We start from the raw sequence: 23,913 nt of genomic DNA, 5'->3' as shown, positions 1-23,913 counted from the left end.
AGCAATCTTTGACACTTAACTATATCCTGCCTTTGTTGTTTTACCATCCTTTTGACTAACTGATTATTTAACTCTCAAGCTGTTGAATGTAACAACACTCAATATGGGACTGGACGAGAAGGTGACACAGCGAGCGCAAGGTGTGATGCAGGTCAAGAGGGGGAAAAGATAGCACGATGTCAGAATCGACAGTGGAGACTTGTGCAAGACACCTGCATTTTAGTACAAATCAGGTTGTTACTAATTGGTTCGCAGGTAGGTGCTCCACGAATGTACTCTATTGGTCTGTATATGCAGATAAATATTACTGATGCCACGTGGGAAGAGGTTGGGTCCCACCTGATTCATTCATATATCAAAATCAGACAGTATAGTCATTGCTTGTTAGCCTTGAGGTACTAGTAGTGGTGATAACAGTTTTGCATATGGATTTATTTGTCCTTTTGTGATTTTAATCTTTTTTCTTTAACTGTAAAAATGTGATTATCACATCATCTTTCAGGACTTGGCTTTGGAAACAGTGCCAGAATTTGTTGGGAATCTTAGTGCAGCTGTCAGGACAGAAGCAGCAGTAATTCCCAGTTCACCTGCTACAATATCCGCTATTGTTGACATCTTAAATAACATTGCGAATCTAACCACTGTTGTCAATGAAAATGTCATGGAGGCAAGTAACAGATTTGTTTTGTTACATTTTACAAATGTACTTTATGACCTTTTGGTCTCACAGTGAAATGTTTCTTTATTTGCAGGATTTACTAGAAACTGTTGATGTCATCATTGGTGATGATTCAAGAGAGTCCTGGTTGTTTCTGAATTCAAATCAAACCAACAATGCCAGCTCAGGACTGTTGGGTTCACTGGAGACGCTCTCCAATGGACTGAATGGGACGTTTATAATCGAGACTCAACGGATCCAACTCAACAGAACTATGTTCACTGACTCTTTCAATGCAATGCTGAACTCCAGCGTTGCCATAAATATTCCAAATACCAACTTTTCCAATGTGTTCATCACCACCATCATTCTGTCCACGTTTAATAATGTTATGCCAGTAAGGAACTCCTCATTTGATGTCAGCCTCTTGAACGCTACCACCAATGAGACTGTCCCTGACAATGCCATCAATGCGGCTGTGTTACTTGTAAAAATAACTGAATCAATTTCAAACGTCACCCTGAGCTACAACAAGCTAAACGAATCCCTATCACTGAACCCACAGTGCGTCTTCTGGAATTTTACATTTTTTGATGGCCTCGGTGCTTGGGATGATGAGGGATGTACGTTTGTTTCCGACATAAACAATACGGTAACCTGCAGCTGCAACCACCTGACATCCTTCTCAATTCTGATGGCAACTGACATCCCTCCGTCGATAAGATCAGACTTGGAAAAAATCACTTATGCTGGAGTTGGGATATCTCTGGCAAGCTTAGTTATATGTCTTATTATTGAAGGATACGTTTGGAAGGAAATCACCAGAAACAGCACTGCTTTCATGCGTCACGTGTCCATCATTAACACCGCCCTGTCTCTGCTGATCGCTAACATCTGTTTCATGATTGGTGCTTCTATAGCTAAGAACCCCCTCGAAGATGATGAAGATGACTACACTGTTCCAGTTGGACCATGTAGCACGGCAACATTTTTCATGCACTTTTTCTACCTTGCTCTGTTCTTTTGGATGCTTGTGTCAGGCCTGCTGCTCTTTTACAGGACAGTTATGGTCTTTTCCCACATGTCAAAGTCAACCATGTTGGCCATCGGCCTCATTTTGGGTTACGGCTGCCCTCTGATTATAGCTGTTATTACTGTTGCCGTCACAGCACCAGGAAACGGATACATAAGGAAAAACAATGCTTGTTGGCTCAACTGGTTTGAGACAAAAGCCCTGTTGGCCATGGTGATACCTGCCTTGACCATAGTTTTTATTAATATTTTGATCGTAATCGTGGTCTTGTTCAAAATGCTGAGAAGGGGTATGGGAGACACTGCCCAAACAGATGGAAAGCATACCATGGTGGTCATTATAAGATGTGTAGCCATCTTGACTCCTTTGTTTGGACTCACCTGGTCTTTGGGAGTGGGAACCATGATATCGCCAACAAATGCCGGAATCCATATTGCCTTTGCATTCTTCAATTCGTTGCAGGTATTTGCACCCATGGAAATACAAGGCACTAATGCAATGCTGATATTAATAGATACGCCGATACATTTTTCAGGTTTTACTCTGATACTGTGTTCATACTAAAACAACCACATACAACTGATTTGATAACCTCTTCATGGCAATGTAGCATTAACCTCTAGTTAGCTGAGCAGGTAGTCAGAGCTGGAGTGTCACCAATATCAGTAGTTTGAAAATATTATGGGGTTAGCAATGATGATAAAAGGAAGGCCAATATACTCTCATCATCTCACCAAGTCTGAAAGAGTCTACGCTATCTGGGCAATAGTGTGTATGTACAGAATTCGTAGCTAACAACCGTTGTGCATATATGCATTGGAGTCTTCCAAGTGGACTCCCGAGGACTAGAAAATAATACAAGTATGCATTCGTTGGTGTCAGAAATGGCCTTTCTAAGTTCCTACAAAGGAGTATAATGAAGGTCTGCAAGTGCAAAATAGCAATTCGAGCAAACATGTCCAGAATCAGCACAGCACAGAGTTCAAGAAGTTTGATAATGCTTGAAGCAACATGTGAGGCAGAAAATGTCTAGAGTCTGTAAATATGACACAAGCTCTTGATGATCAGCAGTTGGAGATAATTTAGGATTTTGTTGTTTTCTCAGCGTACTGGAGCGTAAGTACAAGCTTCCCTGGTATTATTGTTAAAAACTAAGGCACAAAGCACAGTTTTGTGAAAAAGCACATCAGCAGCCTGTTGCGGGACATTTCTGGCACCGGCTTCACCATCAATATTTGGATTAGCATTGTCAGCCAAATTTGTTTAACTGCACAAAGGATTGATTTGATCCTCAGATTCATTCTACATGCAAAGCAGTTTCACAGTTGTATTACAAAGCTTTGGCAAGTACCCAAATCTAAGTACTTATGTGTAGCTTGACAAAAACTGGTTTAGGTGTATCCCTACTTGTAGTGCAGTAAATTTGTGTACTTAATTTATTGTGCTATTTCACTGTAATGATTTAAAAATGTTTGTCTGGTATTCCTCAGGGTTTCTTCATTCTTGTGTTTGGAACATTAATGGATTCAAAGGTATGTTGACCTTTACTAGAACAATTTGACATTTTGGAAAATGATGCATTCTGCACAGGCGGCATAGCAAGGGCAGTATGTTAGCATAGCAGCAGCAGTTCTGTTAGTTATGTATGTAAAATTGAAGAAAATGCAAAAGCACAGAACAGTGATTCTAACGTTAACGATTCTCGTGCAGGCACATAAGATTTTATTGATAAAGATTATACATTTCATGATTACACTGTTTTTTGAACACAATTTTACTAATTTATTTGAACAATTTACTGTTATTTTATAAATCTTTCCTGTGAGATCTTTTCTATTACAAATGATATATGTTGCAAAAATGATATATGTTGAAATATGTATTAATTCACATATTAACTATAAAATAAATAAATACATAAAAAAGGCAGGCCAGATCAAAAAATAAGTATTTTTATAAACAGATTTGGTGTTACAAAGTTGCATTTTTTTGTTTGCATTTAACTAGATACTCTGTTCACAACAGTAATAATACAAAATATGTATAGATGAATAGATTACAGTGTATTGCCTCCCCAGTGTCACATTTTTCAAAAAGACAGTGGAATCAGTCTTCTCATCTCACTGACAACAAATATAACAACTCTTTCTCCCAATCAGTAAACCTGTTAAACTAATCTTCCCCAAAATTCAATTAGTTTATATTTCATTCACTGACAAAGCAACACAAAACAAAACAAAAAAAACCTAATTCAATACAATACAAAAACAAAAGTTTTCAAACTTCTGAATGAAAGGGAGCAGAAAGAAGAATAAAGAATGTAATCTGCCCCTTTATACAAAACAAACGGTTTACAATGAGCATTAAAAATAAACAACAAACAAAATGACTTTAAAATCTGAGAGGCCTGCACAGCCACTCTCACTCAAATCAGTTTACAAACAGTTAACAAACACTATGATAATCTTACTTCATTTCTTTGTATTTTGATAATAAACTAGTTTTAATTACGCTTTTTGATCTAGCGTGTAACTGTGATTCTTTTGATTCCTTGTCTGGATCATTCCATACATTGACCCCTTTTACAGAAATGCATCATTCCATTAATTTCATCCTAAATCTTGTTTTTTTTTTTTTTCTTTTTATTATTATAAACCTCTCTGTTCCTTTAAAGTTATACTTACTTTCTCTTTTTGCAAATCTGTTCTGGACATTGACTAGTTAAGTTTCTTTATGAGCTTTATGCATAACTTGCAGAATACTATAATCTACTATGTCATGGAATTTCAACAATTTTAACTGAAGAAATAATGGGTTTGTTGGATCTCTATTTTTTTTTTTTTGACTGATTATTCTTATGGCTCTAAAATGTAAATGAATTCTGCCTTTGACATGAATTTGATTGTGTCTGTAGATCCGTGCTATTCTCTCAAAAAGCATGCCTAGACCAGCCTCTGGATCTAATCAAACAAGAGTAAGTTCTTTTTTTTTTTTTTTTTAATATCACAAAACTATTTCTGTTGCACTCAGCTAATTTTCAATTTTCACATTGACGTTTGTTCTACCGTAGAGCACAAGTGGTGGCATTTCGTCTTTCAGTGGGATGAATTTGATCAACCGACTCCGTGGAAGAAAAAGTAAATTATTTTACTTTAAGCTGCTTTGCTGTTTACTCAAGTCGACTGTCCAGTTGACACTTTTGCTGTTTGTCTTTCAGATGTCTACCGTGTTTCAAATGCTACAAACTCCAGCAACAACAACAGCAGTGCATCAGAGACATTTATTAACGTGCATGAGTAGTGGCTCAATAATCATCATTAATTCTGCTATAAAAACAGCCCAGAAGAAGGAAAGCAAGTGTAATATATCTGAAATGAAAAGTGCAGTGAAACAATCTTGTGAATGAAACTGAAATAGTGTTTTTGAGAGCTGCCACTTGAAGCAGTGTTTTGTAATGTTGCACAATGGCCAGAACAGTTAGTAAAGAGCCTGTTAGAAGGCTACAACTTGTAAAAACTATTGTCTGACTGCAGTTTCATGACTACATGTGTAAAGTGTTACCATTATTTAAAAGCGAAGTCTTTATGGTGTACTTTTAAATTGTGTTGCATTAAGAAACCTTGTTTTATTTAATACCATTGTACTGGTTAAGTGTAGCGTGTGTCGCAAAATTGTTGCAGAAATTAGCCTCATACTGCACCAAACAATGTAGATAAAAGTTTAGGCTGCAACATACCTAATGGTAGAAACTACCCTTTATGATTTAAATTGTGCTTGTTAATTTAGGGTTTCTAAATTTCCTCAGCTTGTCTGAGAAAACTATCAATTTAGACTAAGTCTCAAAGAGACTTTGATGAAAAAGAATTTGATCAGTCTCATTATGAAAGTCGTAAACTCTGATTTCATTGACTTCCAGTTCCCAAAACAAAGAAATACATGGTAGAACCGCTGATAATTATATCCAAACATTTATTAACTACTACTACAAACAAACAATAAACAACAATAGACAGTGAATAAATGAATGAATAAATGCAGATAAACTAGTGAACTGTGATCGTCACTGGAAGCAGCTGGTAGAAAAGGTGATGAATTTAGAATGACTTTGAAAATTGGAAAACCAATTGTAATTTATAAATTCACCCGTTTTGCAGAAGGAAAATGATACTTGCGGAGCCTTTGTAGTAGCCAGAGGGAGGCTGCTGCAGGATGTGGAGCTGTGATGATCTGCTGGATGAGACCAGCACCAACCATGAAACCACTCAGTCAAAGCCCATAGTTATCAAGAAAATATTTGTGCTGTTGTAGTTTTTAAGCAATTCTTAAGCCAGTTGTGTTCTTCTAAGAGCCAATTTTTCCCCTCTGTAGTTCCTTACTATATTTCCTTTAAATTGGGGCCAAGGGTGGCTCGACTCAGGGGGCTCAGTCTCTGGGTCCATAGTGAATGTTGTTGTTCAAATCACACTGCCATTTCCAAATGCACGCTCTGCTGTCATTGGAGGCCGGGATAGCAGTAGCTACCTGACTGGTTTAAACTTCAGAGGCAGAAACGCAACCAATATTTTTTTGTGAAGACAACATTTTGGTGAGTGATCATTCAACCATGAAATGTAACGAGGTGCATTTTGGAAATGTAGTGAAGTAGAAAGGACAGATTATAGCTGCAAAATTTAATAGAGTAAATGTCAAAAGCATACACTATACTCTGTAATTTTTACTTAAAGCACAGATACGTGAAAAATGTACTTAAGTACAGTAATGAAGTGTGTGCACTCCCTTGAATTCCAACGAAACCTCCAGATCTGCAGTCCTTCTCTGAAGACCAGTAGCCCGCGATGCCCCTCTTCAGCTAAACTATTTTGGACAAAAAACAAAAGAGGTGTTAAAATAATGCTCTTACGTTAGTCTTGTTTAGTTTGCCATTAACACTACAACTTTTCTGTCAAGTTGAACAGCAGGTGACAAACTTCATGTAGACTCACTACGCATTACACACGATCACTAAACATTTGCTAGCCTTCCAGCAATATATATAAATAGCATCAAATGCAAAATGAAAGAAACATTTTAGAATAGAGCACCACAAACTAAAGTCCAGTCATGCTGTTGCCCTTGGGTCTGTCTCTGGACAGATGCTATATTAGTCCATGCATACCAATGATTAGCGCACAAAATTGGGGGGGGTTACACAAAAATATATCAGCAACAGTGAAACACTTTACCACAATGGAATGAATTAAGACTAAGGAGGGGATGCCTCTCCAAAAGTTCCCATTTATGCAGCTGAAAAAAAAGTTGACGCAAAATTGTGTACATAAATAGAAGTTGAATTACTAGTACTATAAACAGTGTAAGAACAACAATGTTTAAAAATGTTTAGTTTTTGCTGGTAAACTAACCTTAACCTTCATACTATTACAATTTGTATATACCATAACTTTTCTTTTTTAAAAGTTAGATAATTCTATAATAAGAAATCAATGTTAATTGTCAAGTAGATTTATTTCGAGTTATTGTGTTATTGTACTTTATACACGAGACAGCTTGCTGGCATTGCAGAATAAAAAGTGAAAGGGGTGAGAATATATAAAGTGTAGACTTTTACCTGCTCTGTGTCCATCTTTGTTATTATTGTTCCTTCTGTTATGGTTTTGTTTTTGTTGTTATATATGTGTACCGGTATATATTTTAAACAACCTTCAAACTACTAATCTGTGCTCAAAAAGCCAGGAGAGCTGCTGCAGTCAGCTGTTCAAAAGTGCATTTTTCTGTGCTGTTCAAGAGGTGATTCAGATCCTAGCTCTTTTCTAATCACATGCAAACTGTTCAATATATGAATCTATAGCACACATCACAGCCAGCCTCCCTGCATCGCTTGACCCCTTCAATTCGCTTACCATCCCTACTGCTCCACAGAGGATGCAACATCCACCACCTTGCAGTCTGTCATCACACATCTGGACCATAAAGTCACCTACGCCAGAATCCTGTACATTGATTTCAGCTCAGCGTTTAACACCATCATCCCCCAGAGACTAATAGAGAAACTCCTCCTACTCGGCCTGGATGCTGCCACATGTCTCTGGGTCCTGCACTTTCTGACAGAGAGACCCCAGTCTGTCCGGGTCGGGTCTGAAAGAACCTTTCCAGAACCACCACGCTGAGCACTGGATCTCCTCAAGGCTGTGTGCTCAGTCCACTATTGTTTACACTGCTAACACACGACTGTACAAGCCACACAAGAGGGGATACAGATCATAAAGTTCGCCCAACACCACAGTGGTGGAACTCATTTGGGGGAAGAAGGAATCAATGTACAGGGATGAGTGAGAAAATCAGGAACATCCTGTCTTATAAATAAAATTGAATTGAATTGAATTGTCTAACCTGTATCAAGAAAAGACTCCTCTGTATTAGCTGAAACCATCACAAGTTTTCATTTAGATTTTCTTCCTTCCAGCAGCAATCAACTAATCAATGAGTGCTGCTGACTGATTCTGAAATGACCCTAGATGCCATGTTAACATTCTAACACTAAAAAACATTAACAGAGGTAACCTCTGAAACACAGAAGAAATAAAAACAGGACGTTCGATGTGTCAAAGCTCCAAACTTTAAAATGCTAGCCAGAATATCAATACATATCAGGATTTACAACAGGAAACAAGAAAAACATCACAGGAATAAAAAATATATTGGACAGGCCAAGCAAAGGTTAAATGTAATCTAATGTTTAGTTGGAGGTCAAAGGTCTATCAAGTAAAGAAAACAAAACAGTCCGACATAAGTGTTAGGTTTCTAGAGCTCAAATGTCAGAGTGATCAGGTGGAGTAAAAATGTCTGGAGTCCTCTCTGCGTCTTTTGCGACTTTGTTGCTCGAAGAACTGACGGATATCATCAGGAGTCACAACCTATCAGAGAGCAGACAGCGAAATTACACAAAGAGTCACAGCATATCAGAGAACACACATTCTGAAACATGTCTAACTTTCTACTGACAGATTCCTGCAGTGCTATCCCAGAGATCCAGAAGCCGCTTCCACAAAAATAAAAATTCACCTTTCCATCTGCCGCAAATCTCTGCAGGAAGTCCTTCAGTTCTGCTTTCATGTCGTTGTATCCTGAAAGAAACACATACACTGTCAACAGAGTCATGCGTCAGCATGGAAGCTGCAGTTCTATCTGTACGACATTTCTTTTCATGTAACATTTAGTTCTTTTTGTGAGACATGAAGTACTTTCAGTAGAAGCTCTAGTTTCATATGTGATACTGATAATTTTATGTACCATAAGCAATTAAATTGTTTGACATAGTAGTTTTGTGTGTAGTACATGTAGCTATGTACCATGGATGATCTCAAGCTGCTGTACTCGGTTCAGGTTGTCCAATGCTGACATCAGAACGTCATGTCCTTGCTGTCTCTGTTCATTGTTCTTTCCTTGGTTTTCGTAGGTGAGGACAGTGTCTGACTCGTCCAACAGGAAGGACAGATTGGCCTCAGACAGACGTTCCTGAGGAGGCAGGTGAAAGATATATTTATGCCTTCCCACCTACCTAGCGACCTACCTGTCAAAAGTTTGGACATACCTTCTCATTCGGTGGTTTTTCTTTAATTTCATGACTATTTACATTGTAGATTCTCACTGAAGGCATCAAAACTATGAATGAATACATATGGAATTACGTAGCAAACAAAAAGTGTGAAATAAGTCAAAACATGTTTTATAATTTAGATTCTTCAAAATAGCCACCCTTTGCTTTAATTAATGCTTTGCGCTAGGGCTGTAGCTAATGATGAATCAGTTAATCGTCTGAGCACGATACGTCATCAAAAGCGGAAGTAAGTGCGCAATGCAACAGATATCACCGTCCGAGCGGAACACGGATGGACATCCGCCCTGCATCGTGCATATATAGTATATGCATATATTAAATATGCACGATGCAGCGCGGACATTCACGTTTACAACACAGCGCGGACATCCGTGTGTATCGTGCATATATAATATATGTACGATGAAGCGTGGATGGCCCTCCTTCTGGTGTGGGAGACTCCTGAAGCCTGAAGCATGATAGTGGCAACATCACATTGTAGGGATGCTTCTCAGCAGCAGGCCCTAACGGGCTTGTAAATGTAGACTTTCAAATGAATGCAGAAAAGCATGGCAAAGTCTTGGGTGACAATCTGGTGCAGTCTGCACAAGAACTGCAGCTTGGGAGATTTGTTTTAAATCAAGATAATGACCTGCAGCATCCAGCCAAAGCGATACAGAAATGGTTTAAAGACAAGGTGAATATTCTGGAGTTGGACCTCATTCCAACTGAAATTTTTTGACTGGACTGCAAAAGGGATTTTCACTCACAACTTTTCATGTTGCCCGGCAGAGCTTGAGCAGTTTTTCAAATAAGAATACGGTAAAATTGCAGTGTCCAGATCTGCAAAGCTGATTGAGACCTATCAAAGTGACTCAGTTGAAGAGAGTGACTTGAAGGGGCTGAGTACTTATGTATTCAGTTTTATTTTATATTTATAATTTATTGATATTACTTTGTAGAACTCTGTTTCACTTTGACATGACACAGTCTTAACTGAATTGAGCATGACCATATGTTAAACAGCAATGGAATGGGAAAACTTCCAAGGGGGTAAACACATTTTATAGGCACTGAAATTACATGTGAACCATCGTTCATTAAGACTTGTTAGTCATTCTGGTAGACTTGTTTTTCGAAGAATTACTAAACATTTCAACGTGTCACAGATATCACAGAAACTACACACTTAAACTATGACTCCACAGTCACATCATCAATGCCTCAGTCAATAGTAAATCAGTCAAATGTTACCTGACAGGTGTTGCAGGAGCAAAGTTTGGAGCGCCATGCTGGTGGCCAGAACACAGCTCCTGACTGGACTGTTTTCTGACCAAGCGCCTGTAGTTGCCTCAGTTTACAGTTTGGCACCTCCTCCACACGGCTACGCTTACAGCTGGGCTCTTCCACATCATCATCCTGACAGATTTTTGATCGTTATTCAGTTACATTGATTGGTACTAATCTGTTTTTGCAGGTACAAATGAAACATTATGTACTGATCCATGTTTTTGTGTTTTCTTTGGATCCAGTAAGTTTCAATGCTGGTGATGGGATCGGCCATCATAGATTAAGACATTTACTGCCTCATAGCTGCTCTAGTTTCAAATTTGCTATTGCTATGGTAACCATGCGTCAAGTCAACAAGACAGCATTCAAATCAAACTAATCGCTTGAGTCTGCTTTCTCACCTCCTTTTCATTGTTAGGAATGTTTCCTTTTGAGTCTTCCAGCCCATTTTCGACCTTAACTTGTACTGCTGCATGTTGCACTAAACATGAAACACACACACAAACACACACAGTTTATGACACAAGACGATGTAGATATCAGAAGAGCAGTATAAAACACCGTACTAGGAAGATTTACCTGCAAGGTGTGTGGCATAGGTCCAGAGAAATGGGTTTTTGTTCATACAGGACTCACAGATCATCTCCTGCAACTCCACACAGTCTGGAACCACACAGCCCAGGTGCTGTGTTCACAGAGACACACATAAAGGTACAGGTACAGAAATGTTTGGTGTCACCTAGCATTTAGCTGTGTGTTGTTGGACTTACCCTGCCATGCAGCCAGTCCTCACACACCACACACTGAATCATCTCATCCTCTACCTGAAGACATAAACAAGCCAATAACAGATGGACACTGCTTCAGTTAGACCTGAGACCACAGCAATTCAATTCATTTTTTTCAAGTAGAATTCCAATTCACAATATCTCATCTCAAAGCGCTTCTCAAGGTATCAAGACCTTGCAAAAGTATACAGAGAAATCCAACAAATCCAGTATTTTCTTTTAATTCCTTTAGAGCAAGCACTTCATAACAGCGGTCATGGCACACGGCTGGGCAGGTGAAGTTCAGGTGTGTGTCCCACCTGGTCATCTGGGTCTGGATAAGGCCGGCTGCAGGTGCAGTAAACTCCAAAGAAGTTATGACTGTATTTATTCAGACTGTTGACCTCGTCCTTATCCTTGAACAAACAAACACACATGGACACACATAAAGTATCTTAGTAAGTCTTTGTATGAACCAGTTAACAGGGGTTTAGCAGTGAATCAGTAGTGGTTCATTGAATCTTATTTAACACCAGAACTCACAGGGTGAAGTTTACACTGCAGCTCTGTGAACTTCCTGTTTCCACAGTCACAGCGGAAGTTCCTGAAGAAAACACAGGGAAAAAAAAACAAAACAAAGAATCAGAAAACACAACAAGATAACAGGGAATAAAAAACAAAGAAAACAGAGATTAGACAACTTCACATCCTCTTTGGTAGGATAAATATTGATCATGCTAACCTGCTGACACACTGACACCCATTATTACATTAGAATACAATGATTCTGATTGAATTTTTCATGAGACTTCCCTTTTGTAAACTACTCAGTTGTTTCAAAACCAGATGTGATTGATCACCTCCAAGGCTGCACTGACAAACCGATCAATTAATTTGTCAGTGTATGAAACACAGAATTACAATTATAAACATTTTTGTCCTTCCATGGTCATTAATTTCACCCCAAAAAACTCATCTCTGTATATCAGATTGACATATTAAGAAGTTTTTTTTTGTCTGAGAAAATAATCCCTTCATGTCTTACAATGGCTTAGATGTAACTACCCCATTTCTTCTTTCAGAATGTGTAGCCTCCATCCAATCAGTCTCTAAACGATTCTGAAGACCCATGACACAGAAAGCCCCATACTGCAAGTAGACAGGATTGGTTCGCTGGGCTTGTTATGAAGGAAATTCTGGAGGCCTGAATCCATGTTCTGAAAACTTGAAAATGTTCAGCCATGATAATGACTGCTTTTTATGTGTTCATATCTCTTCTATCATATAAAAACACCATATGGACATGTTAATAAGATTTAAAAAAATATATATGCACAAGTGGGGTTCTTCAAAATTAATTTTAATCAGAGCATCAGTTCATCTGCAAATGCTGCCAAAAAAAAAATCAGTAGAGAAGCATTAGAGGGATTAATTGATAAATAGTGTATTGAGTGTTCACCTTTTGGTGTAGAGTTCAAATAAATCATGACCTTCATGACATTTGTATGAACAGGCCAAACACACTCCTGCTGCCTCTGCTCCTTTCGGTGTGCAGGTGCTACAGGCATACAGAGCCTGGCGCTTCACATAGCCCTGAAACATAAACATCAGTATATAAGAAAATATTAACAACATATAAACAAATGTAATCAACTGGATTCCATCAACTCATCGGAGACTTTTTGGACCAAATCAAACTGCAGCCGTTGTTTACCCATTATAAATATAGCTGCGCCTCAAGATCAAGCAGAACCTTGGTCAGTAAGTACCATTGTGATGGTGGGAAACTTCATTTTAGTAATAAGTGAAAGTGTCAGAGATGAGATTGTTCTGAGCAAAAAAGGCTTACTCAGCATTAAATTATGGCTGAACACAATTTTTAAAGGGGCTAAGCATGGCACTTTATGTAAAGTGAATCAGTTGTATATAAAGCAGGTTAAGATAGACCAAAAGTGAGCATCAAGGTTTGTTCACTGAGAGACAGAAAAGACACATCTTCAAATATACAGAATCTAAATATAAAGGAATTAGCATTTTTTCTAATATTCTTGTCATGAGGTGGTAAGGGAAACTTAATGAATTACACATGCGCTGAGTGAGAGTCTTCCTGCTGATGAGGGGTAGTGATGGCTCAGTGTGAACAAAGCCCCATCCTTCATGACTCCACTCTCTGCTCTTCTGCTTGTACACGCATGACTTTGTGGCAACAAACAGCTCTAACGACGTTCTAAAATCGGCAGACAACAGGATTGTGGTCAGATGCGTCAGTAACAATAATGAGTGGATGTACACAGAGGAGGTTGACAGTCTGTCACAATGGGGTGAGACTAGCAACCTGCTGCTGAAACATCAGTAAAACCAAGAAGCTGATTGTGGACTTGGGGAAAAGCCAACAGAGGAATTACACTCCACTGAGGATTAATGGGTTACCTGTGAAGACAGTGTGCAGCTTCAAGTACCTGGAGCGAGTGAATATATCTGAAAATCTCTCATGGTCCAAACAGTAAGACAACCTGGTGAAGAAGGCGAAGCAGCACCTTTGTTATAAAGGTGCTGCTTCCTGAGGTTATCTCAGGCAGCTGAGAAAAGTCAGAGTCTCTCTGAAGGTCCAGAAGACTTTTTACTACGGAGTGGTCACGCATTTGGATGGATTTGGAAAATTGTCTACTTGTGGTGTTTTGTGGCATTTTTTGTCATTTGAGACCTCAGTTCATCATGGTGGTGAACTTTTTTCTACCATTTCTTTCTCCCTTCATTTTCCATTCAAATTGCCAAAAGATAAAGAAAGTACAAGACTACAAAAAAATGGTATCAGTGGTATCTGCTTATCAAATACTTATTGAATTTGAAACAACTGACTCTGGAACTTTGTAATTTACTAAATTATATTGCAATATCTCTTTCCAGAAACAGAGACATGATTACTCTGTACAATCCACACTCAAAAAACATAATGTGCAGTCTTTCTTTGAACAACATTCCACTGAAAACTTCTGTAGTTCACAGTACGGAAGAAATAGCCTCTATTTCTACTGTCTGCGGTTTAGTCTATGAACCTCACTGGATTCTTCCCAATTTAAGCTCTGCTTAACTGACACTAAAGGGTAATTTGTGTGTGTCTGTGCGTGTGTGTACGTGTGTGTGTCTGTGTGGTGCTTAACACAAATTATTGGTATCCAGAGAGACTGTACAAAGAGATTAATTGAGCTTTGATTGAATTAGTCGCCGCTGGATTTCGGTGGGACTTTGTTTGCTCATGTTTTCATGGACAGAGCTTAAACACCGCAGGGAATGCTAATTTCTCCAGAAACATACACAAGTGACCCGTTACAAACCGGCACATTTTGAAACACAGTCATGAAAGCAAAAGCGAGACAAAGAAATACTTCTGACATGCATAGACATTATTACAGATTTAACTTTTCGCTCAACCTATTAAACTATTACTGTTGTAATGACAAGCGTTCTAATAAATAAATACATATAATGTGTACTGAATGTGTGTAATGTCTACTGTATGTTAAAGTACACTGACCTGAGGATATGAGCAATGATCTGAGTCACTCCCTGCCAACACAGCTGAAGCCTCTTCCTCCAACTCTTCATCTTCCTCCAGAACATCAACCAGAGACACTGTGTGCTCCTCACACATGTTTATCGTCCTCCTGACAAACAATTAAAAATAAACAAGATACATCAGGTTTATATCTGAAGACTGTTACAGAAAGAATGTTTAACAGAATCTGACGCCTTTAAAACGCGTGTTCCTTTAAACAATGCATGATTCTCTATAGGCTCTACAGACTCTCAGCTGAGGGAATATGTTGTATCTGAAACTTATGACATATTCCTGTTAACCTTTATGTTACTAATACCACTGGATGATGCCAATTAGTTACAGTATTTACAATGTACTCATTCTGTTGCTACTGGGACCTACCATATCCAAAACTTAAGAAATATGTTTTTATACTGATTTGCTGCAAAGTCTGGTTACACTTCTAGTGTTGCAACTAATAGAGCAGAGATTAGAAAATTGAATATTATATTGGGATTTATTACAGAGGATATTCTATAACATAAACTTCACTTTGATCTGGCCAAAAGCTGAAGTGACATTCTAAATTATGGGACGGTGTCAGACCTGTCCTATATTTCATTATGAAGATGAAAGTTTTAACAGCTGTAATGTGCAACTGTAATGTTATCTATTTCCTAATCTTATTTAGAAATAAGTGGCTGCATTGATCGTTACAATAAATATATCAGCACACGTTGAACAGTTTTTTATTAGCATTCTTTTCTGATAACGTTTGCAGTAGCAGCATATTTACCTTAACAAATTCTTATATTCAGTTAAAACAACCTGTGGACTCTGTCTATTATGTGCAGAAAAAGAGACACATTATGTTTTAAATGCCCTTTAATGTGAACAGGTGTCTGAGTCAGAAAGCCTGAGCTAACAAAGAATGTCACGTTATGTATTGTAAGGACACGATTACTTTGACAGAATGGTGACACCAGTAACTGTCTGCAGCAACCCAAACAAAGATTAGAAATATACTATAATATACTATAAAGATTGTTAATTGATCACGGTCTGGTAATTTCACACGCAGTGATGGCAATAGTGCTGCTGAATGTTTGAGTAGCGGACAGTAGTCGACGGTAGTCTTAAAAGGCGGTGTGAGGACAGGACATTGATGGATTTCTTTGTCCTCACACACACCTTTACTTAAATATTTATAGACAAGTTGAATGTTCTAATCAGTGATCATCACACTGATCAGCGGTCAGATAACAATCCACGAACCCTCGGCCTGACATTCAGCTTCAGTTTGCTTCGTCAATGAACAACGAATTCACTCCGTTCCTAATGCTAACGGTGTTAGCTGGGAGAATAAAGACACAACTCACCGAGCTGTCGAGGGATCAGACCGGATGCGACTGTAAACAAATCGATAACCTTTTCAATAATGTTAATACGTAGTCAGCTCCGTCTAACCGGAAAACTAATCAGGTATTTGTTATCAAACCGCTAACGACTAATGCCTTATTATGAAGACTATATGTTTCCTCCTCCACCTTCTTCTTCCGCCTCTTCTTCTTCTTCATCAAATGTGGAGATGCCACCATGAGGAGCGCTATCGCCACCAACTGTCGAATTGTATAGTTAAGTGAAGGCACGTTTCAAAATTTCCAGTCATTTATCAACCATGGGGCTTCTGTTCCAAGTTCGCTCTAACAGCTACCTTAAACCTGGGGTGGACTGGGGCAAAAAAATCAGCCCTGGCATTTTTGGCCCAGACCGGCCCACAACATTATCGGTTGACTGAATCAAGCACTAATTTTTGGATGCAACGACAAAAAACTGACAGAAAGGTCAGATTTTCAGAACAAAAATTCAAAAACATCTTTAGAGACCTATACAGACTTGTTGACAAGTTGGGAAAAAATGCAATCCAATAGAGCAGGGGTATTCAACTAAAATTCAAAGAGGTCCAGTCTGACAAAATGTATTAAAGCAAAGGCATATGTTGATTAGTTTTATTAGCGTCTGCATGTAATCAATAACTGACCATCAAATCAAAGAAATTCAAAACTGTACATCTTAAAATAAAGTGCAGAACTCGAAAAAATAATGACTGAACAACCTGAACCAACTTATATATGTATTTAACAATACATATATCTGAAAAAATTTAAACAATTGAACACTTTTACATTTTTTTTTCCTGTCTTATATCACTCCCCTTATATTCCTGCTGCTTAATGGAGAGGTGAACTGCAACTTATCCTGCCAGGGTTTTGAATCATGGCCTAAATGATGTCAGGGTCGATCTCAAACACATCTGGAGCTCCTTGGTCAGTCTGGTATGATATTTAGTTAAATATATAACTGTAGTTGTAAACAATGTTTATTGTGCATATTTCCACAGATATTAGCAAGTCTCAGGAATGATGTATGACTCCTGAGTATAGAATCCAGACAGGCCTTGGATCTTAACGCTCCTGTTGTCTTCATTTACGGGCACCAAAAAATATTGTTTCCTTGTCCGAAAAAAAAATCCAAAAATTCAGCATAAAAATTCCCCAAATTTCTGAAAATTTGCAAAAACTTCAGGAAGAAAATTCCAATAATTCCTTAAAAGTTTTCCTTAAAAGCATTATTTTAAAAAAATCCCCCAAATTTGGCAAGAAAATTCTTGTTAATATTTTTCAAAAAATGAGTAAAAATCTCCAAGAAAAATCCTTAAAAGTGATTACATATATATATATATATATATATATATATATATCAGTAAAACTTCTAATATTTTCTTTCAGAGCATTCACAAAAAGAAATCAACCAAAATCCAGTGAATTTTGCTGGATTTTGGTTGATTTTTTTTTTTGTGAATGTTCTCAATAAACATTTTTGACATTTCTTTTTTTCCACCAAAAAATATTCAAAGATTTCCCAAAAATGCTGAAAATGTGGACATCAGAAGTTTCACTGTGAAAATATTTTTTTCCCCACATTTTAAAACTTTAAAACGGGTCAATTTTGACCGGCAGGATGACACGAGGGTTAATGCATTTGAGGACCAGTTTGTCAGACAGCACAACTGCCGTATCCTGCTGTATTGGTAGAAAAAAAACATTTGTTAGATTTTAATGTAAAGTAAAATAAAAAAATTGTAGTGCTTAAATATCATTGTTGCTGTTTCTTAATGTGCCCCTGTGATTAAACACTGGCACCACCTTGACCTCCTCAGTAAACTGTCTGTCGAAGCTTCTACACTGAAGGACACGTCAGCAACACTTAGTTAGCTCATCCAACATTATTACCCATTGATCCAACCAAACTTGAAATTGGTCAAATTTGTTTCTCCTCAACAAGCAATAGTAATTGTCATATATGCTCATTATTTCAGAAAGATGTCGTATCAGTCCCATATGTGGTATCTTATTGGAACACCTTTATTAATAACCTTACCTGGAGAAAGACGTGGAACCTACCAGCTCGATATATGATAAATAATGAAGTAAAAGAAGCATCTTTTAAAATAATTCACAGATTTTCCCCATCAAAAGTCTTTTTGCAATGATTCAAAAGAGACATAGATATAATTTGCTCTTTCTGTGAAGGACACCCTGAAGATGTACTTCATTTATTTTGGTCTTGCCCCTTCTCCACCAAATTATGGGACGGTATTTGCAAATTGATTTCTACTTGTATTGAATCAGATTTTTCCTTATGCTTTGAACATACATTGTTTGGCTTCACTGATTATCCATCTGACAAAAAAAAAAATCAATTTTACATTATTAATCTTATTATATATTTAGCCAAATGGCATAGCCACAAATGTCGATACACTAATCAGAAACCACTTCATTGTCTTTGATAATGACGTCAAACAATATATTAAGACTATTAGACATTCCACTAATATGAAAGCCATTAAGACTCTTGATTTGTGTGTTCTTTTTAATATATCTGTGTAATGTAATGTTCTGACATGCTGCCCCTGAATGTTTGTAGCCCCCTGGCGATTGTCTTTGCATTGTATTGTGTTACACTGTACTGCATTGTTTTTTAAATAAAGATTAAAAAAAAAAAAAGAACACGTGGTTACCTCATTGGTATGACGGAAGCAGGAAGCTGTAGTGATGGCGGCAGAAGTGTTAGCAGAGCTTAAGTTCAGAGACGGACATAGGGAGAAAATCATCGTGAAAGTAGACAATCATCTGAATTCTCTGATCAAGGGAATAAACCAACTAAACAGAAGCGTGTCGCAGCTTCTCAGCGAGCTGGTGGAACGAGAAAACGCCCGCGGAGCCTGCACACAAGGTGAGCTCCACACCTGACTACCGGGACTGCTGCTTGTCGTCAGACGCCGGGGTGCGGAGTGTGTTTGTTGCATGACTATTTTCAGGCACTAAATAAAAACATCCGGTCTAACGTGATTACGTCTCAGGCGGACAAACATGCATGAAAATAGTTTTTTGCATTTTCTGCCTCGCCAACTGGACACATCTAAGTTACTCTGGCAAGGCAACTCGTACAGTTTGTGTTGTAAATGCATGGCTTCATTTTTATTGGCGTTACAAACATCTCAACAGGTTTTCAGACATAATGTATTCCGTAAATTTCCGTGGGATCAATAAAGGTTTTATCCATCCATCCATCCCCTCAGTTGAGAATCTTTGTAACCCATAGAGAATATCTTTAGGAAAAGAACTGGCCAAAGTGTGGGTCTTTTTACTGGTGATTTAAATCTGAAACTCTAAACATAACCTCCTCAGTAGCAGGAGAGCTGTGCAGCATGGGTTACCAGTCATCACCTTTAAGGTCAACATACCTCGCGTTCCCATTAATCTTCCTTGTAGTACACCCCTCGTGGGGTCTATTATGAAATGAGAATAATAGTGAGCTTGATGGGCCACGAAGCTGGATTTCTTTTAAGCTGCCAGGTCACCATTGTAAACTATACTGCCCAGCTTACATGCTCTGTAGGTTACGTTCAGAGCTGTGGATTTTAGTTGGCAGCAGGAGGCATCCCCCTTTCTCCTGATAATTCTCAGAGAGTGCATTGAGTTGGTGACGTAGAAAATGCATATATATTTTTTTCATGCTTGGTCATAGTTTGCAGCCAAGACACTGCTGGTACTGCAGCTAATAGGACACAGATTAGAAAACGGATTAGTCTATTGTTATTTAACACAGAGTATATTAAATCAATAAGATTCACTTCAACTTGATTTAGCCAAAAACCAAAGTGATATTACATTTTGGGATGGTGTCAGAAATAACTGCACTCATTCAGTTTCATTTTTGAATGTATGTGAAGTCGATAACCACCATTAGTGACACATATCGTCTCTGACTGGGGCTTTAGATTTTATCTAGCCAGCTTACATACTGAAAACCTGGCAGTGTCTAACTTGCTTTTTGGTACACCTTTTGAGTCCTGTTAACTCTCACTTATTAGGCCAGAGTAGAATTCTGATTCGCTTGTTGTACTTGGTGCAGGGGAGGAACACGAAGAGGAGAGTGATGAAGATGATGAGCCGGAAGATTCCCCAATCTCTGAACCACAACCTCCGACTAAAAGAACTAAAACTTGTGAGACCTGAAGACACCTGAGGAGAAATGAGACTGCTGTTACACTTCATAGTTTTTCTCCCCATTTTATTGATGTATTAAAGTTGTTGTGATAACCAGTGTGTCATGTTACTTGTGTTATTAAATACAGAAAAGTGCCACAGTCAGAGAATCCTGCTCTCTGTTAGGCTGGCAGCTGTGAGGAAAGCAATTTAATCTCTTTTGTAAACTTCTAAATGTAGGAAAACATGATATTGGTTCTGATGTTTGAATTTGCAGCTACCTAATTAAACACTATGAAAACAGAGACAGAGCAGAAGGCGACCAATAACAGTACAGGATACGCTCTATTATCACAATAAATTAAAAAAAAACACACACACAAAATGATTGACCGCTACAGGCTGCAAGGTTTGCATCAATGGACGGTTCGAATAACTGACGATCCAGATAGTCTGCACTTAGGTCAGTGCTGATGGTTCTGGCAGTCAGTGTTGAGCACGGCTCCTGATGGACAAAGTTTAAATCCGTAGGAGTGTTTATTCAATGATTAAAAGGCACACAGGAAGCGACATCACAAACATCAAGACAAACAGAATTTGTTTACGGCGTCGTCGTGCTGGGGTCCTACCCCCTCTAACTGTCAAGAAAGCTCTCAGAGTCCCTATTCTTCACGTGTCGATCAGCGACCCAGCTCTGTGTTCAGATACTTTGGCAGTGTGACGTCGGCTGCACAGCAGGACGATGCAGACAGGAACAATGCAGTAGCCAACAGCTCGGGGGTCGGCCCTAGTACACGAGAACAGGAAGAGGAAGAGCTGCAGGTATGGCAGCAGGAAGACTGACACCCACATCCACACGGGGAGTAATGGCAGCCGTGCAGTGACAGCAAGGGGCAGAGCCGAGGGGCTGTTATCACCTCTCTGCACAGGCTCCAAGCTGAGACTGTGAACCTCAAAGATGTAGTATGTTGCCAAGATGCTGAGCAGCAGGTAGAGAGCCATGCCCACCCATCCCATCCTCTGGCGGAAGTTCATCATCCTCCATACTGTGAGAGAAACCCATCGTTAATCAAAACACGACAAACACAGCGTCTGTTTATCATCGAAGGGTAACAGGCCAGTGATCAATAAATCATATATTTCTCTCTTATATAAACAATCTTTGTAAATCCATTTACATTAAGAAACAGCGATTAAAAAATAGTAGAGATTTAGCTGTCGGTTCATATCGGTATTCTCATAACACAATACATTTATGACATTGAGCCAGCCGATGAGTTCTTTCCTTCCCAAACTCCGTTCATTTTTAAAAAAAATCTTCTTTTAAGTCTGCTGTTATGTGTCAGTAACCGTGCGTTTTCACCGTAAAACCATTCTATCTCGACTGAACTCACTGTAGCAGCGTTATATGAACTCTATGCAAGACTACTCGTTTCTTGTAAGCTAGTTTCAACTGCAAGTCACATGATAATCGCCCTGCGATGTTTCCTGCCGACCTCCATCTTGTTCATCAACAATCAGCAACTTATTATTGTGTTTGCAGTATTAGGTCGTGTTTTTATCACCTCTTACCTTCCTTCGCGCTGATTTTTTCGGATTAAGTTTTAGCAGCAGGGTTGTTTCTCAATCTCGGGAGGTCTCGTCTTCCTTTTCCTGCTTTGTCATTTGACGCCAAGGAATGACGTAATGCTAGGAGTGAGTCACAGCACCACCTGCTGTTCCAAACAGCATCCCTAAGCGGAATAATTGCTTTCTAGTTTTATTCTGACTTCATGAAACAACATCCTTAAACTGTGATCATCAAATAGCATTCTGTAATTCATCAGTGTAGAAAACAGTTCCTGGGGGATTAACAAACTTTAGTATCTTTCCAGAAGAAATCCAGTACTTAGTTTTACGTCAAAATAATAGAATATAGTAAAGTAATTTTTTTCTTCCATCCATTATTTAACAAAGTGAAAATGTATTAGATCATAGACTTGTATTAATGTATTTTTTTCCTTTTAGTTTTGATGGCTATGACTGCTAGCTCATTAAAATCCAGAAATCCAATATCATAAATTTTTAGAATTCTTCCTAAAATCAATCCAAAAAAAATATTTACGATACAGAAATATCTAACTTCTGAAAAGTATGTTTAGTTACAGTGAATGTTTGATTTGGTGTCTTTTACCACAAATTAAAGCATTAGTGCAGCGTGGCATGGAGACGATCAACCAGCTGCACTGCGGAGATGTTCTTGAAGCCCAGGTTGTTTTGATAGCAGCCTTCAGCTCGTCTGTGTTTTTGGTTCAGGTGTTTCTCATCTTCCTCTTGTCCTTCAAGTTAGCTGGCTAATATTATGGAAAAGAAAATCAGAATCTCCATAAAGCTAGTCAGAAAATGGAAGCATTAAGTGCTCTAAAATATGGATCAATGCCCACAGATGACACCGGACCCCAAATCATCACAGACTGATTTTGTATGTCTAGTTCAAGAGTGGCTTGATATTAGGAATGTAACAGTGGTAGCTCCTTTCCTGAAGACATCTGTGCTTGGTGACTCCTGATGCACTGTGAAAGTCTCCCAAGTTCTTCAATTAGCTTTTCATGACAATCCGCTGAAGGCTGTGTTCATCCTTGTTGCTTTTCCAACTTTTCCTGCCACACTTTTCTGTTCCAGTTGACTTTCATAAATATGCTTCAATACAGCAGTCTGCCAAAAGCCAACATTTTCAGAAATTACCTTCTGTAGGGTACTTTCTTGTGGAAGGTGTCAGTGATTATCTACTGGAGAACTTTCATGTTAACAGTCAATCATGGGAATCCCATAACCATGTATCTCCTGGTGTCTTGTGGTATTTATACTGTTTGAATAGTAAATTACTGATAATAGAAATAAACAATTCTAATATTTTGAGGTATGCTATTCAAGTTTTGTGAGCTATATTCCGTAATGATCAAAATTAATAAAATGCTTAAAACATTTCACTTAAAGTGTAATTATTCTGAAATATATTAAATTTTACTTTATTGAGTAACTCTTAGAACTTTTTCAGGAAATTCTAATTTTTTGAGGTTCTCTTATATATGGGAGTGGAGCAGTGGCTAGCACTGTTCCCTCACAGCTCAGAGGTCCTGGATTCGAATCTTGGCCTGTGGGCTTTTCTGTGCATGTTCTCCCTGTGCCTGTGTCTGTGCTAACCACTTAATGAATCTGAGTGTGCTTGGTTGTCTGTCTCTCTGTGTGGTCCTGTGATGGACTGGCAACCTGTCCAGGGTGTGCCTTGCCCTAAGTCAGAGGACGCCTCCTACAGAGGATTAAGCGGTGTATAGAAAATGGATGGAAGGATCGTGCATGGGGTGGAAACAGTGACAGTATAGTCTGGCACTGAAAATAACATTTTGCACTGAACCTAATAAGGAAACATTTTTTTTTCCTCATTAGGAAAAAAATCACAGTTCTCACAACTGTCAGGATTTTTTTTTTTTTTTTTTTT

The 23,913-nt window shown here is 38.4% G+C and overlaps 3 protein-coding genes across 6 annotated transcripts in view; 1 reads left to right on the top strand and 2 right to left on the bottom strand.

Annotated features, from left to right (window-relative positions):
* LOC111574108 (adhesion G protein-coupled receptor F5-like) overlaps positions 1 to 7,295 on the top strand; it is a 30,750-nt gene extending 23,455 nt beyond the window's left edge. For all 3 annotated transcript variants that reach the window (XM_035952069.2, XM_055015982.1, XM_055015983.1), the window contains 7 exons: positions 80 to 255; positions 503 to 667; positions 753 to 2,153; positions 3,182 to 3,223; positions 4,606 to 4,665; positions 4,762 to 4,828; positions 4,909 to 7,295. In XM_035952069.2, the coding sequence (XP_035807962.2) occupies positions 80 to 255; positions 503 to 667; positions 753 to 2,153; positions 3,182 to 3,223; positions 4,606 to 4,665; positions 4,762 to 4,828; positions 4,909 to 4,991 (1,994 nt within the window). In that variant the 3' untranslated portion in view covers positions 4,992 to 7,295. The remainder of the gene's footprint in view (positions 1 to 79; positions 256 to 502; positions 668 to 752; positions 2,154 to 3,181; positions 3,224 to 4,605; positions 4,666 to 4,761; positions 4,829 to 4,908) is intronic.
* Positions 7,296 to 8,281: 986 nt separating this feature from the next.
* On the bottom strand, positions 8,282 to 16,445 carry LOC111574121 (putative E3 ubiquitin-protein ligase UBR7). Its single transcript, XM_023278553.3, has 12 exons — positions 16,260 to 16,445; positions 14,878 to 15,007; positions 12,802 to 12,935; positions 11,886 to 11,946; positions 11,663 to 11,758; positions 11,346 to 11,399; positions 11,155 to 11,260; positions 10,977 to 11,056; positions 10,540 to 10,704; positions 9,038 to 9,203; positions 8,751 to 8,812; positions 8,282 to 8,602 (listed from the first exon to the last, which is right to left on the bottom strand). Exons 2-12 carry the CDS (start codon positions 14,992 to 14,994, stop codon positions 8,513 to 8,515), a joined length of 1,131 nt encoding a protein of 376 aa, XP_023134321.2. The 5' UTR covers positions 14,995 to 15,007; positions 16,260 to 16,445; the 3' UTR covers positions 8,282 to 8,512.
* Positions 16,446 to 20,503: 4,058 nt separating this feature from the next.
* tmem251 (transmembrane protein 251) lies at positions 20,504 to 22,160 on the bottom strand. Of its 2 annotated transcripts, none has more exons than XM_055015664.1 (2): positions 22,008 to 22,160; positions 20,504 to 21,481 (listed from the first exon to the last, which is right to left on the bottom strand). In XM_055015664.1, exon 2 carries the CDS (start codon positions 21,471 to 21,473, stop codon positions 21,105 to 21,107), a length of 369 nt encoding a protein of 122 aa, XP_054871639.1. In that variant the 5' UTR covers positions 21,474 to 21,481; positions 22,008 to 22,160; the 3' UTR covers positions 20,504 to 21,104. The 2 variants fall into 2 exon arrangements, with proteins under 2 accessions (XP_054871639.1, XP_023134325.3); XM_023278557.3 differs by having other exon boundaries at positions 22,001 to 22,093.
* Between the last annotated feature and the right edge of the window lie 1,753 nt (positions 22,161 to 23,913).

This window comes from Amphiprion ocellaris, chromosome 12 (assembly GCF_022539595.1).
Source record: "Amphiprion ocellaris isolate individual 3 ecotype Okinawa chromosome 12, ASM2253959v1, whole genome shotgun sequence".
NCBI classification, from domain to species: Eukaryota; Metazoa; Chordata; class Actinopteri; family Pomacentridae; genus Amphiprion; species Amphiprion ocellaris.
This window is presented reverse-complemented; position numbering and strand designations above follow the sequence as displayed.